The sequence below is a fragment of the Myotis daubentonii genome, chromosome 11 (genome assembly GCF_963259705.1).
Source record: "Myotis daubentonii chromosome 11, mMyoDau2.1, whole genome shotgun sequence".
Lineage (NCBI taxonomy): Eukaryota > Metazoa > Chordata > Mammalia > Chiroptera > Vespertilionidae > Myotis > Myotis daubentonii.
Genome location: NC_081850.1, coordinates 51,543,623 through 51,557,029, shown reverse-complemented (window position 1 = coordinate 51,557,029; position 13,407 = coordinate 51,543,623). Strand labels below are relative to the sequence as shown.

General features: G+C 53.9%; 1 protein-coding gene across 2 annotated transcripts; it reads left to right on the top strand.

The window, feature by feature from the left end:
* Positions 1-866: 866 nt before the first annotated feature.
* Positions 867-13,111, top strand: NOL6 (nucleolar protein 6). 2 transcript variants are annotated; one of them, XM_059657132.1, is made up of 27 exons: positions 867-1,133; positions 1,404-1,513; positions 2,229-2,420; positions 2,505-2,621; positions 4,224-4,403; positions 4,779-4,947; positions 5,188-5,322; positions 5,407-5,570; positions 5,656-5,776; positions 5,975-6,033; positions 6,116-6,217; positions 6,405-6,520; positions 6,690-6,867; positions 7,020-7,142; positions 7,559-7,707; positions 7,840-7,915; positions 8,149-8,289; positions 8,434-8,551; positions 8,633-8,787; positions 8,877-9,040; positions 9,450-9,602; positions 9,823-9,920; positions 10,652-10,776; positions 10,895-10,984; positions 11,358-11,552; positions 11,640-11,741; positions 11,910-13,111. In XM_059657132.1, exons 3-27 carry the CDS (start codon positions 2,229-2,231, stop codon positions 12,057-12,059), a joined length of 3,372 nt encoding a protein of 1,123 aa, XP_059513115.1. In that variant the 5' UTR covers positions 867-1,133; positions 1,404-1,513; the 3' UTR covers positions 12,060-13,111. The 2 variants fall into 2 exon arrangements, with proteins under 2 accessions (XP_059513115.1, XP_059513114.1); XM_059657131.1 differs by lacking the exon at positions 1,404-1,513.
* Positions 13,112-13,407: the final 296 nt, after the last annotated feature.

Below are 13,407 nucleotides of genomic sequence, written 5' to 3'. Positions count from 1 at the left end.
TTCAATTCCCAGTCAGGACACATGGTGGGGTTGCAAGCTCGATCCCCAAACCCCAGTATGGTGCGTGCAGGAGGCAGCCGATCAATGATTCTCTCTCATCATTGGTGTTTCTCGCTCTCTCCCTTCCTCTCTGAAATCAATAAAAATATATTTAAAATAAACAAATGAAACTTGTCTTATATTCTTCAAAAACGTTGTTATAATAGGCCAAAAAGGGGTGAGATCAGAAAATGTTCTGGATTGAGAGAAATGAAATATGACTAAATTAATGCATGATCTTGCATCAGGAAATAAACTGGTAGTATATAAAAGATGTGGAGATAATTGGCAGAATTTGAGCATGAACTTTCTATCATAGTATTGAATCAAGGTTAAACTTTATCATTGGACTATGATTACATGGGCGTTCAATCTATACCTATTGCGTTTCAGTACATTTGGAAAATGTAATAAACTGGAGAAAAGTTATTACAATAAACTAGGGACAAAATGATGTAACTCAGACTAAACTTGGTAGTAAAAACAAAGAACGAATAAGTTCAAGATATATTTTGGAGGCAGAACTGACAAGACCGGTTAATTACGAAGATGTGGTAGATGAAGAAAAGGGAAAGAATCACCGGTGTAAATAAATAAAACACTCCTGAGAGGGCGCCCATTAGCTCCGCCCTTGTCCTTTTGACCCAAGCGGAGGAAGTGAGAAAAGGGAGGCGGCCGCCGACTACCGGCAAGCTTCCTGCCTGGTGTCGCAAAGAGACCGTAAAGCAAATCCGCTTGGCCCCTCCCCCACAGTGGGCGGTCCTGAAGAGTGACAGGAACCAATGGCGAGCAAGCCTTCGGGGCACTGGTCCAATGGCTCTGGAGCTGGGCGGAGTCCTGCGACACGAGGCTCGTCGGCGTTCTCTGCGGCTGCCCTGGCGATGTGTCTTGGGGTGCCCCAGCAGGTCCTTTGGAGTGTACAGGAGGTCTGCTGAGGGGGTTCCGCTTCCGCGGAGGGGCTCCGGCAGTTCTGTCGCAGTGGGAAGAAGTTGTACCGCCCGCTTTGAACCCGACCAGCGGGAGCCGGACGGCCCGGAGGGATGGGGCCAGCGCCTGCGGGAGCACAGCCTCGCGGAGATGCCGGCGACCCCGAGGTGGGTGAGCTATCTGGGAGGAGGGGGTGCTCCACGTGGTGGAGGTGGCAAAGCCTGACTGCTTGCCAGCCAGGAGCACGAGTGCGGGCCCCTCTGGAGCAGCTCCCTTCGCCCGATGCTTCCAGCCGGGCACATGGTGGCGCGCCTGGAGCGCTTTTACGCGGGAGGCTCTCCCGCGTGTGAATCTGTGAATGGGGGGCGCGGTCCAGGGCTCCCTCCAGGGGTGAAGGTTTGGGATCCCGCTGACCAAGATCTGAACTCTGCTCACAGTGTAGGCATACCAACTGTGGAACCTCGAGCTCACGGGACTTCAAGGGCTCATTTTCTTCCAGGATTATTGTGAGGATGGGGTGACTTACGGAGTATATTCGCCAGAGCCTGTAAGTTCTCGCTCTTTCCATCACTAATTAAGCACTAATGTATACAGTGCTAATCAGGGTTAGTCAGGGCTTGCTAGGGGAGATGGAACCTGGCAGGATTTGAATAGAGGAAGCGTGGGGATGGCATTTGCAAAGTCCCAGGACTGATCCAGCAGAATTAGAAGCACCCTGATGCATGATACCTGGCAATACAAGGAACTCAGGCTTTGCTTAGGGTAGGGCCCAGTCAGCTACTACCCCTACCAGTGCTCCTTGCTTGTGTGTCAGGTAGACAGGGAACCCTCAACACAAGGCGTTCTCAATCTAGAGCTCAATAATGTTCTTCTAAGGCAGTGGTTCCCAACCTTGGCTGCACATTAGAATCACGTGGGAATCTTTTTAAAATCCTGATTTCTGGGCCTCATCCTCCGGAAATTCTGTTTCTTTGTTGCTAATGTTATGGCCCCACCCCATACAAAGAAACAGAATTTCTGGAGGATGAGGCCCAGAAATCAGGATTTTAAAAAGATTCCCACGTGATTCTATGCAGCCAAGGTTGGGAACCACTGTTCTAAGGAATGATTATCCTGAGTGTTCCACAATCTGACTCCCATTCAAAAGAGGGAGCAGATGCAAGTAAAGCTTTTACCCACATCCTATCAGGTGGTACTTCAGGCAGGGAATGAACGTTAAGCATCTATGACCTCACACTGTTTCTCCCTCTCACTGGGCACAGATGATGGAGCCAACTCTGGAAGGCACAGTCAAGGAGGGGAAGAAGGAATTTTCAAAGAAGCATCCAGTGGAGGGTCTCCTGCAGCCAGTGAAGCTTAGCCGGGCAGAACTGTACAAGGAACCTACCAGTGAGGAACTGAATCGCCTTCGGGAGACTGAGAGCCTGTTCCACTCCAGCTTGCTTCGTTTACAGGTACTGTGCGTGGCTGGGGCTTAGCTCAGAGGGGCAGGCCCGAGTTCCTGAGGATAAAGGACTCTCCCTCGCCCCATCCTACAGGTAGAGGAGCTACTGAAGGAAGTGAGGCTGTCAGAGAAGAAGAAGGAGCGGATTGATGCTTTCCTACGGGATGTCAACCAGCGGATCATGAGGGTGCCCTCAACCCCTGAGACAGAGGCAAGACCGGTGGTATAGGGCGGTGGAAAGCCCAGAGGAGATCCTTAGTGGGAGCATCTGAAACAGGGGCCTTGCTATTCTCTGGAGAGGTTAGGGTGCTCGGAAGCTTATTCTCGTTGCCAGGAAGCGAAGCTGGGAGTGTGATTAGTCACATGTTCATTCATTTAGCAGATGTTTATGTGCCTTGCAGTAGTTGTGTTCTTAGGCTGCCTCTGAACAAAGCAGCCTGTTTTAGTGTTGGGGTTATGGACAATAGATAATAAGCATGACAAGTAAACTACATGTTAAATTAGAAGGTAGTAAGCACTATGAAAAAAAAGAAAAAGTAGGTCGAAGTAAGGGGATTATGGGAATATCAGAGGATGGGAGTGGTTTATGATTTTTTTCAATTAAAAAAAATTTTTTTAAAGAGAGAGGAAGGGAGAGGGAGACAGAAACATTGTTGAGTGAGAAACATCAATCAGCTGCCTCCTCGCAGCCCCCACCAGGGATTGAGCCCACAATCTGGGCATGTGCCCTGACCGGGAATCGAACCTCAACCTCCTGGTTCATAGTGATGCTCAACCATTGAGCTGCACTGGCTGGGCACCATTTAGATATTTATAACATCATTTTCAGGCCATACAAAATTATCAACTTAAAAATTAGCCTGCTGTATTTGGTCAAACATTTATTTAAAAAAAATATATTTTTATCAGAGGGAAAGAGAGAGATTGAAACGTCAATGATGAGAGAGACTCATTGATCCACTGCCTCCTGTATGCCGCCTACTGGGGATCAAGCCCGCAACAGAGCATGTGCCCTTGACCGGAATCAAACTCGGGACCCTTCAGTCCGCAGGCTGACACTCTCTATCCACTGAGCCAAACCAGCTAGGGCTAGTCAAACATTTAACCCCTAATGCCTTGGCAGGGCCAGACCAAATGATTTTGTGGGACTTAAATGACCCATGGGTTGGATGTTCCCCACCCCTACTCTAAAGTCAATAAATACAAACTTTTTTATATATATATATTTTATTGATTTTTTTACAGAGAGGAAGGGAGAGGGATAGAGAGTTAGAAACATTGATGAGAGAGACACATTGATCAGCTGCCTCCTGCACACTCCCCACTGGGTATGTGCCCGCAACCAAGGTACATGCCCTTGACTGGAATCAAACCTGGGACCCTTGAGTCCGCAGGCAGACGCTCTATCCACTGAACCAAACCGGTCAGGGCAATAAATACAAATTTTAAAAATACATTAATAAAATTATTTAAAAAGTAGAACAGAGTGGGACATAGGTGAAGTCAGGGAAAGTGGTTAGGAACATCTTATGCAGTGATCACTGAAAAATGGTGGTTTAGAGACGTGGTCATGTCTGGATGTCTTTTGAAAGCGAAGTGGGAATTCTTAACAGATGAGTATGGTGATATAAATGTTTTTGGCCTGAGCACCTAGTATGGAATTGCCATCATGGGGAAGAAATGTTTATAAGAATATCAGGAGTTTGGTTTTAAACATGTTGACATTTTGTATTTGAGAGATGTACTAGACATCCAGGGGACGTGTTCAGAAAGGCAGTCAAATCAATATGTATCACTGTCTCTGTCCCCATAGCTGACTGACCAGGCATGGCTCCCAGCTGGAGTTCAAGTGCCTCTCCACCAGGTGCCCTATACTGTGAAGGGCTGTTTCCGCTTCCTGCCCCCAGCCCAGGTCACTGTTGTGGGCAGCTACCTTTTGGGCACCTGCATCCGGCCGGACATCAACGTGGATGTAGCACTGACCATGCCCAAGGTGAGGTCCAGAGTTCAGGGATGGAATGGCCTGCTACTGTACTACTTACAAATCCCACAGTCCCTCCCTTTTTCCCACCTGTTGCTTGCCAGTGGATTGAAATCTGAATTCTGAATCAAAAGAATAGATCACTGCAATTATCTTTAGAGGGCTACTCAGATGAGCCCTTAGACTATTTGCTGTCCCTTTACACCTTTGCAAACTGAGTATGGTGTTGCTAGCCCTGCCTTGGGCATTCTGGCCAGCAGAGAATTCCTGGAGTTGCTAAGCTATAACTCACTATAACTCTCACCTTGGCTTCATCTGGACCCCCAAACTCTTGAACAGTAAGTACTTAAAGTACATGGCCATCTCTCTTTTCTTGATCCCCTTCAGGAGATCCTACAGGATAAGGATGGGCTGAACCAGCGATACTTCCGCAAGCGTGCTCTCTACCTGGCCCACTTGGCTCACCACCTGGCCCAAGACCCCCTCTTTGGCAGTGTTCGCTTCTCCTACACCAATGGCTGCCATCTGAAACCCTTGCTGCTGCTGCGGCCTCATGGTGAGGGCCACGGTGGGGGGCGGCACACACTGGGCCTAGGGCACAGGATGGGGTGATAAATCCAGTGGGGGAAGCACAGGGCCCTTAGGTCCAAAGTGAGAGGCTTGGGCCTCAAGTTTGAAGAGGAAGGTATAGAGATCTCAAATTCTGAGGTGGGCGTGCATGGGGCCCTCAAGTAGGTACAGGGGTCCCTCTGGCTCCAGGGGCTGTAGGGTCTCAGCACCCTCTGTCCCCTCCCAGGGAAGGATGAGCACCTGGTCACTGTACGTCTCCATCCGTGCCCTCCACCTGACTTCTTCCGCCCGTGCCGCCTGCTGCCCTCCAAGAACAATGTGCGCTCTGCCTGGTACCGCGGGCAGAGTCCTCCAGGCGATGGTGAGCAGGCACTGGTGTCAGGGTGGAGCTGGAGGGAAGGGTGTTGTGAGAACTTTTCTCATGGCTTTTCCTTTTGTCCCACAGGTAGTCCAGAGCCTCCCACCCCCCACTATAACACATGGGTCCTGCAGGACACAGCCCTCCAGTCCCATGTGCAGTTGCTGTCAACTGTGCTGGGCTCAGCCTTGGGGCTGAAGGATGGTGTGGCCCTTCTGAAGGTCTGGCTGCGGCAGCGAGACCTGGATAAAGTGAGTTGGGAATGGCTCAGCTTCCCTGCCTTGCTGAGTGGTGGGCTGGCTCGGAGCTTGGGCCTCTCTCTCCATCTCTTTTCAGGGCCTGGGAGGATTTAGTGGGTTCCTTGTCTCCATGCTGGTTGCCTTCCTCGTGTCCATACGCAAGATCCACACCACCATGAGCGGCTACCAGGTCCTGAGAAGTGTCCTGCAGTTTCTGGGTGAGGCACCTAGGCTTGGAAAGGCCAAGAATTCCACTCATCTTGGGGATCCTCTCATCTTGTCAGGCACAGTTTGGTCCCTTGCCATCAGATAGATGGACAAACTGAGTCCCAGTCAGTGGCAGCCACCTGGCCGGAGGGAGGGGCCCCCAGGGAGAGGAATATTTTCTGACACCCACCTTCTCTGGTTCACTTCAGCCACCACAGATTTGACCGTCAATGGGATCAGTTTATGTTTCAGCTCAGATTCTTCCTTGGTGAGTGGGGCAGGGCTGAGTCTGGGCAAGGAGACCAGAAGGTGAGCCCCGACTCTAACAGACTTCTCTCTACCCCTCCAAGCCGGCCCTGACTGACTTCCACCAATCCTTCCCTGTTGTCTTCCTGGACTCCTCAGGCCGCCTCAACCTTTGTGCCGATGTCACTGCCTCCACTTATCACCAGGTACCCATGGCTCCCCACTCCAAGGCTCCCCAGATGTCCCAGCCCAGCCCCTATCTTCTCTGCCAGCGCCAGAACTCAAACTCCTCTCCAGAGAGCTTAGGGCAGGGATGTCTCTTGGCCTGAGCCCTCAGGTGATGAAGGGAGAGTACAGTGGTGGCAGTCTCACAACTGAGTCTCTGTGCCCCAGGTACAGCATGAGGCACGGCTGTCTATGGTGTTGCTGGACAGCAAAGCTGACGATGGATTCCAGCTGCTGTTAATGACTCCCAAACCCATGATCCGAGCTTTTGACCACATCCTGCAGTAAGTTTAGGGGTGACGTGGTATGTCAGTGGGTCCTGTTAACCTGGGGCTACAGTGATGGGGCAGAGGTCCTTAGCAAGTGCTCAGATTTTCCTGGTTTTGGGGGATAGAAGTGATAGAGGCCAGCAGTTCCTGATTCTTCCTCTGTCCCTTTGTGCCCCATCTCCAGTCTCTGTCCACTGAGTCGTCTGCAGGCAGCATGTCACCGGCTGAAGCTATGGCCAGAGCTGCAGGACCACGGTGGGGACTATGTCTCAGCTGCTTTGGGTCCACTAACCACCCTCCTGGAGCAGGGCCTGGGGTCCCGGCTGCACCTGCTGGCCCACTCTCGGCCCCCAGTCTCTGAGGTATGGATGGGTCAGAGCTTGTGGGTCAAAGGGGGGTTGGATTTAGGGCCCCAGGAGATACAAAAGATACACCATCCATCTAATTAACAAGTGGGTTTCCAGACCAAGATGGAGGGCTCTTGGGTTAAGCTCAGCCTTTCTGCATTCCACAGTGGGACATCAGCCAGGATCCGCCGAAGCACAGAGACTCTGGGGCCCTGACTCTGGGATTGCTCCTTCGGCCTGAGGGGCTGACCAGCGTCCTTGAGCTGGGTCCAGAGGCTGACCAGCCCGAGGTGAGGAGCCCTGAGGCCTGAGGGGTGATTTGGCCCTGCCTTGGGAGCCTCAGCATGCACATGGGGAGGAGTGGGATGGATTGTTCTCATGCCACCTGGATTGAGGCCCATCAGGGAGATTTCTTTTTTAAAAAATATATTTTTTATTGATTTCAGAGAGGAAAGGAGAGAGAGAGAGAGAGCGATAGAGTGCAACATCAGTGATAGGAGAGAATCATTGATCGTCTGCCTCCTGCAAATCCCCCCACTGGGGATCGAGCCTGCAACCCAGGCATGTGCCCTGGACTGGAATTGAACCTGGGACCCTTCAGTCCGCAGGCCGACGCTCTATCCACTGAGCCAAAGCAGCCAGGGCTTCCAGGGAGATTTCTGACAGAGCCCTTTGTTGATCTCTCCAATTACTCCTTTACTCTCAGGCGGCTGACTTCCGCCAGTTCTGGGGATCTCGCTCGGAGCTTCGGCGTTTCCAGGATGGAGCCATTCGGGAAGCTGTGGTCTGGGAGGCAGGCTCTATGTCCCAGAAGCGCCTTATTCCCCACCAGGTGGTCACCCACCTCTTGGCACTGTGAGTGTTGGCATCTGAATGCCAGGAGGCAACTGTGGGCTGGGGAGCCCAGGCTTTTGGGGTGAGCAGTTCACATCCAGCAGCGAACTCCTAGCCCCCAATGTGTACACTGTGTCTGTGCCCCTCTTCCAGCCATGCTGACATCCCAGAAACCTGTGTCCACTATACGGGGGGCCTCCTGGATGCACTGATCCAAGGCTTGAAAGAGGTAAGGGCCCTGCTGGTTCAGGATTGCAGTCGAGCTAAGGACTGTAGAGAAGCCTGTGTGGCTGGATTGGTTGGGATTAGAGAGCCTTTACCACCTTAGCCAAGCTGCACGTCCTGGAATGTCCAGCAGAGGGGGTGCTGGCTCTGCGGCAGCCGGCGTGATGGCACGTTCCCTCGTGGTGGTGGGGTTGGTTCTGCAGAGTCCTGGCCTCCTGACTGTTTTCTCCCTCAAAGACCTCCAGCACAGGTGAGGAGGCCCTGGCAGCTGCGGTGCGTTGCTATGATGAACTCAGCCGCCTGCTGTGGGGGCTGGACGGTCTCCCATTGACTGTGTCTGCTGTGCAAGGAGCTCACCCAGTGCTGCGCTACACTGAGGTGAGGCGCGAAGGCAGGGAGCCCTTTCTCTTTGGTGATCCCCAACTCTATTTCACCCATCCGGTTTTCTCCCTTCCAACTCCTGACTCCGGGCACTCCCCTTCCCAATTCCAGGCCCCTTCTTCAGCTTTCCTTATCCCGTAGGTGTTCCCACCAACTCCAGTCTGGCCAGCCTACTCCTTCCATAAGCACTTTCCAGAGCGGGCCTCACTGCTGCCCCGGCCCGACAAGCCCTGTCCAGCTTATGTGGAGCCCATGACTGGTGAGGGGGCTCTTGGGAGGGGATGAGAGGGACTGTTCCCACTCCACGCTGCAGACTGAGGTGTCTCGCTCTTCTCCCCAGTGGTGTGTCACCTGGAGGGCAGTGGTCAGTGGCCACAGGATGCGGAGGCCATACGGCGGGTTCGGGCTGCTTTCCAGCTGCGCCTGGCAGAGCTGCTGACGCAACAGCATGGGCTGCAGTGCCGGGCCACGGCTACGCACACTGATGTCCTGAAGGTTAGGCTGGTGCAGGGCAGGGGACCCCTGCTGAGGGGTGGGTGCCCCAGGCAGACAGGGACCTCCCATCCCGTTCCCTCTTCCAACAGGATGGGTTTGTGTTCCGGATTCGTGTGGCCTACCAGCGGGAGCCGCAGATCCTGAAGGAGATGCGGAGCCCCGAGGGGATGATCTCGTGGAGGGATACGCCTGCCTCCCTCCGCCTGGAGAAGGACACAAAACAGTTGCCCCTGCTCACAAGTGCCTTGCATGGGTATGGCCCCTGCACAGGCTCTTCTGTCTGTAGACCCATTTCTGCCCCTTCTGTCCTCCTGGCCTGCCCGCCTCTCTGGGAGGCCAAGTGGCATAATATTTAGGGATGTGCGTTCTGGTGTCAGGCAAATTCTAGAATCCTGGTTTTGCCATTTCACTGGCTAAAAAAAAATCCCTTTGGGCAAGATTTCCCCCTGGACCTTAATCTTCTCATCTATAAAATGGGAGTAGTGCTAGGACCAGCCTCTGGGTCATTAGTTAGGAAGGCATGAGCTCATACGTGTAACGCATTAGCACAGAGCTAGTGTTGGGTAAAGTTGGAATAAATAGTGGCACTAGGGCTGAAACACGGTTCTTGGGCCCTGAGTGCTTGAGTCTCATTGCCCCTCCCTCTCCCCTTCCTCCCCCAGACTCCAGCAGCAGCACCCAGCCTTCTCGGGTGTGGCTCGGCTGGCCAAGCGGTGGGTGCGTGCCCAGCTCCTGGGGGAGGGCTTCACCGATGAGAGCCTGGACCTGGTGGCTGCCGCTCTCTTCCTGCACCCTGAGCCCTTCACCCTTCCCAGGTGACTCCCTCCACCTTTTCTCTAGCCAGGACGTTCCCCTTGGGGCCGGCTTTTATCCCTAGTACTGTACCTTCAGTCCAAATGGGAGAGGGTGGCTGAGGCAAGTGACAGAGGGGTTCCGAGACATACCCTCAATCCATGCCAAGAGGTGTACCCCCCAGATTGCAAGAAGCTTGGGGATGTGGGGGTGGCCCCCACTTTGCTCACTCCTTCCCCTCAGCTCCCCCCAGGTGGGCTTCCTTCGGTTCCTTTTCCTGGTATCCACCTTTGATTGGAAGAACAACCCCCTTATTGTCAACCTCAACAATGAACTCACTGGTAAGTGGTAGGGCTTTGTAGATTGCAGAGTGTGGCAGGCAGGGGTTTTCCTGGTCAGTCTGTTGGGTTTTCTCTGTGCCTCCCCTGTCCTAGATTGCTGTCAGATTAGAATAGATGCCCACTGCCCTGGCTGGGTAGCTCAGTTGGTTAGAGCATCGTCCCAATATACCAAGGTTGTGGATTCTACCCCTAATCAGGACATATACAAGAATCAGCCAATAAATGCATAAATAAGTGGAACAGCAATCTTCCTCCCTCCCTCCCTCCCTCCCTCCTTCCCTCTCTTTCCCTACCCCTCCCTCCCTTCCTCTCTCTGTAAAAAAAAAAAAAAAAAAAAAAAAAAGGTGCCCAGACCTCTTGGGGGTGGGGTGGGAGTGATGATTTCTGGTTGTAACATGAGGAGCTCCTGGTCCTAGGAGAGAGGAAGGTGTCAGCTTTCTAATTCCCCAGGTGTGTAGGAGCTTGGGGCTGGAGGGGGCCAGGGCCAGGCCTCAGCTTGTACGGGCCCAGAAACCAGATGGGTGCCAGGCAGTGGAAAATTCTGCTCTGGGCCGAGGCTGGTAGTTAACGCCCCGCCTGTGTGAGGCAAATTCCATGTCCCTTTCACCGCTTTTGCCACCTGGAGGGGCATTGGAAATCCTTGTGATGGGTAGCTGCTGGGTGGACCTGGGGCAGTAGCGGGTGTCTGGGGGAGAGGGCCAAGCTGAGCCAGGATTCCCTCTTGTCCACAGTGGAGGAGCAGGTGGAGATCCGCAGTGGCTTCCTGGCAACTCGGAAACAACTCCCCGTCATGGTCATCATTACCCCTCAGGATCGCAAAAACTCCATATGGACACAGGATGGGCCCTCGCCCCAGGTTCACTCCCATCTCTGCCCCCAAATGTGTGGCTTTCTCCCAAAGAAAAAGCAGGCCTAGCCTGAGCTAAGAGAGACCTGTGGTCAGGTCAGACTTTTTGATACATGTGTACCCCCAGATCCTGCAGCAGCTTGTGGTCCTGGCAGCCGAGGCCTTACCGATCCTAGAGAAGCAGCTAATGGATCCCCGGGGCCCTGGAGATGTCAGGGTAAGCCCCTGACCAGGACTGACCCGGGGGCTCTGAGGGTGCCGCCTTTGAACCTGGAAGTCCGGCGCTCTAGGAGCCCTCGGATGCCCAGTCCCGTTTATTGAGATTGAGGCTGCCCAGGGTGACGGGCAGTGGAGGGGCCTAGAGGAGAACCGGGGCCCCAGCTCCATCCAGGCCTCATGCTTCCAGCCTGTGCTCCTTGTGCTGACCCGAGCTCACACCAGCTGGCTCTGTTTCTGCCTTCACATGAGCACTCAGGCCCGTAATGGGCGGTCACATCAAGGGGGAGAAGTCAAGGTGGACATGTAGAAAGGTTTGTGGTCAGCTCCCAACTCTTCAGTGGGCACTGTTGACCCTCCCTGTCCTTTCTCAGACAGTGTTCCGGCCGCCCTTGGACATGTATGATGTGCTGATCCGCCTGTCTCCCCGCCACATCCCCCGGCACCGCCAGGCTGTGGACTCACCAGCTGCCTCCTTCTGCCGGGGCCTGCTCAGGGAGCCAGGGCCCTCGTCCCTGATGCCTGTGCTGGGCTACGATCCTCCTCAGCTCTATCTGGCACAGCTCAGGGTAGGTCCTAAGGGCCGACGGACCCCGGGGAGGGGCCCTGGAGGTGACTCTGTCCTGTAATCTTGTCTCTGTCCTGCCCTTTCTTAGGAGGCCTATGGGGACCTGGCCCTTTTCTTCTACGACCAGCATGGTGGAGAGGTGATCGGAGTCCTCTGGAAGCCCACCAGCTTCCAGCCCCACTCTTTCAAGGTGTGCTGGCTGGGGACAGCCATGCTCCTGAGTGTGTGCAAATGGTTCCCTGTGGGCGTGGGTGTCTGTTGTGGCCTGCTCCATGAGTGACCTGTGTCAGGTGTGACGTATATGTGTCGGTGTCTCTGGGCCTGCCTTTGTGACACTTCATTTCTCTGATTCCCACAGGCCTCCAACACAAAGGGGCGCATGGTGGTGTCCCAAGGTGGGGAGATGGTGATGGTGCCCAATGTAGAAGCAATCCTGGAGGACTTCGCCATCCTGGGTGAGGGCCTGGTACGGGCTGTGGAGGCCCGAAGTGAGAGGTGGACTGTATGAGCTCCAGTCTCAGGAACAACCTGTGGATGGACAGCAGGATTTTAGACCTCTGGAGCAAGGTGTCAGTGGTGGGACCTCCACCCTCGTCGCATATGGACCCTCCTTGGAGAGCCTGGTGACTTGAACACACTGACTCGTTCCCAACAAAAGTCCTGCCCCAATTCTCTGACTGATGCACCAGCACTGGGGCAGGGGCCATGATGTCCTATGGAGTCCCCTGGACCTGACTGAACTCCCAGAAGTTGAGTGAAAACGGAGGAGTTCCATCTGTCAGCCCTGGCCTGGGACTTTTTTCCTTCCTAGGCTGCTTCCAGAGGCCTGGAAAGGAGGACATGTGCCCCGGGCTGGGACTCTGTCCCCTTCCCATTGCCAGGATACGTGCCTAGACTTCTGCATGTCCTTCGGTGCATTATCGGCCTTTACATGGGGCCCAGAGCAGATGTGGCACTTCCTGCGGATCAGAGCACCAGCACTGAGCAGTGGAGTGGGGCTGGGAGACAACATTGAAGGGGCATCACGCCTTCCTGTGTTGTTTCTGCTGCTGTCCAGGGTGGGACCATGGAAAAGCACAGAGGACAGGAAGAAGCTATGTGGGTGAGAGGATGAGGGGGCTGGTGACCCCCCAGTCCAGGAGAGATGCAGACGCACAGAGTGCTGCCCTGGCCTCTCAGTGTCCGACACCCTCCACCTCTGCTTCTGCCCTTTCGTGTCACAGGCCACCCACAGTGTGCCGCGTGGGGGTGCCTCGATGAGCTAGACCAAGTCCTGCTCCAGGAGCCCCGGTGCTCTGGGGGAGGGATGCTGCTTCCTTCCAGCCTGACCCATACCTCCGCACGGCAGCCCCTCCCTTCTCCATCTCCCCTAATCTTGCTGTTTTTCTAGATTCAGAAAAGTGCCTCCTCCTTAAACCCTCCCTCACCCCCAGCCGAGAGGCTCTTTGCCTCCGAAGTAATTGGAGCAGTTCCTGTGCTTTGCCGTTGCTGACAGCACCACAAACTCTCCTGTTGTCTTAAATTCTGGTTTAAGATTAAATCATTTAATTTTCTCATGTTCGTGGCTTGTCTGCCTTTTTCATGGGGTTTTAACCTTGTCTCCTTAGATAAGCTCTTTGGGGGCAGGGAACATGTTTGAAGATAGGTTTCGTGGCACCCTGTCCGGTGTGCTGTACTCGAGTAGGGGCACAGGTGTGTGCAGGAGGGGCACCTTGCCCAGGCAGATGGAGGGCCGGGAAACCACCAGGAGACTTCCAGGAAAAGAGAATCAGTTTGTGATCTCTGCCAGAATGTGTGGGGTGGTGGTGGTGGAAGACAGCCTGAGAGAGAATGACAAGTCCATGTTTATTGAGCCT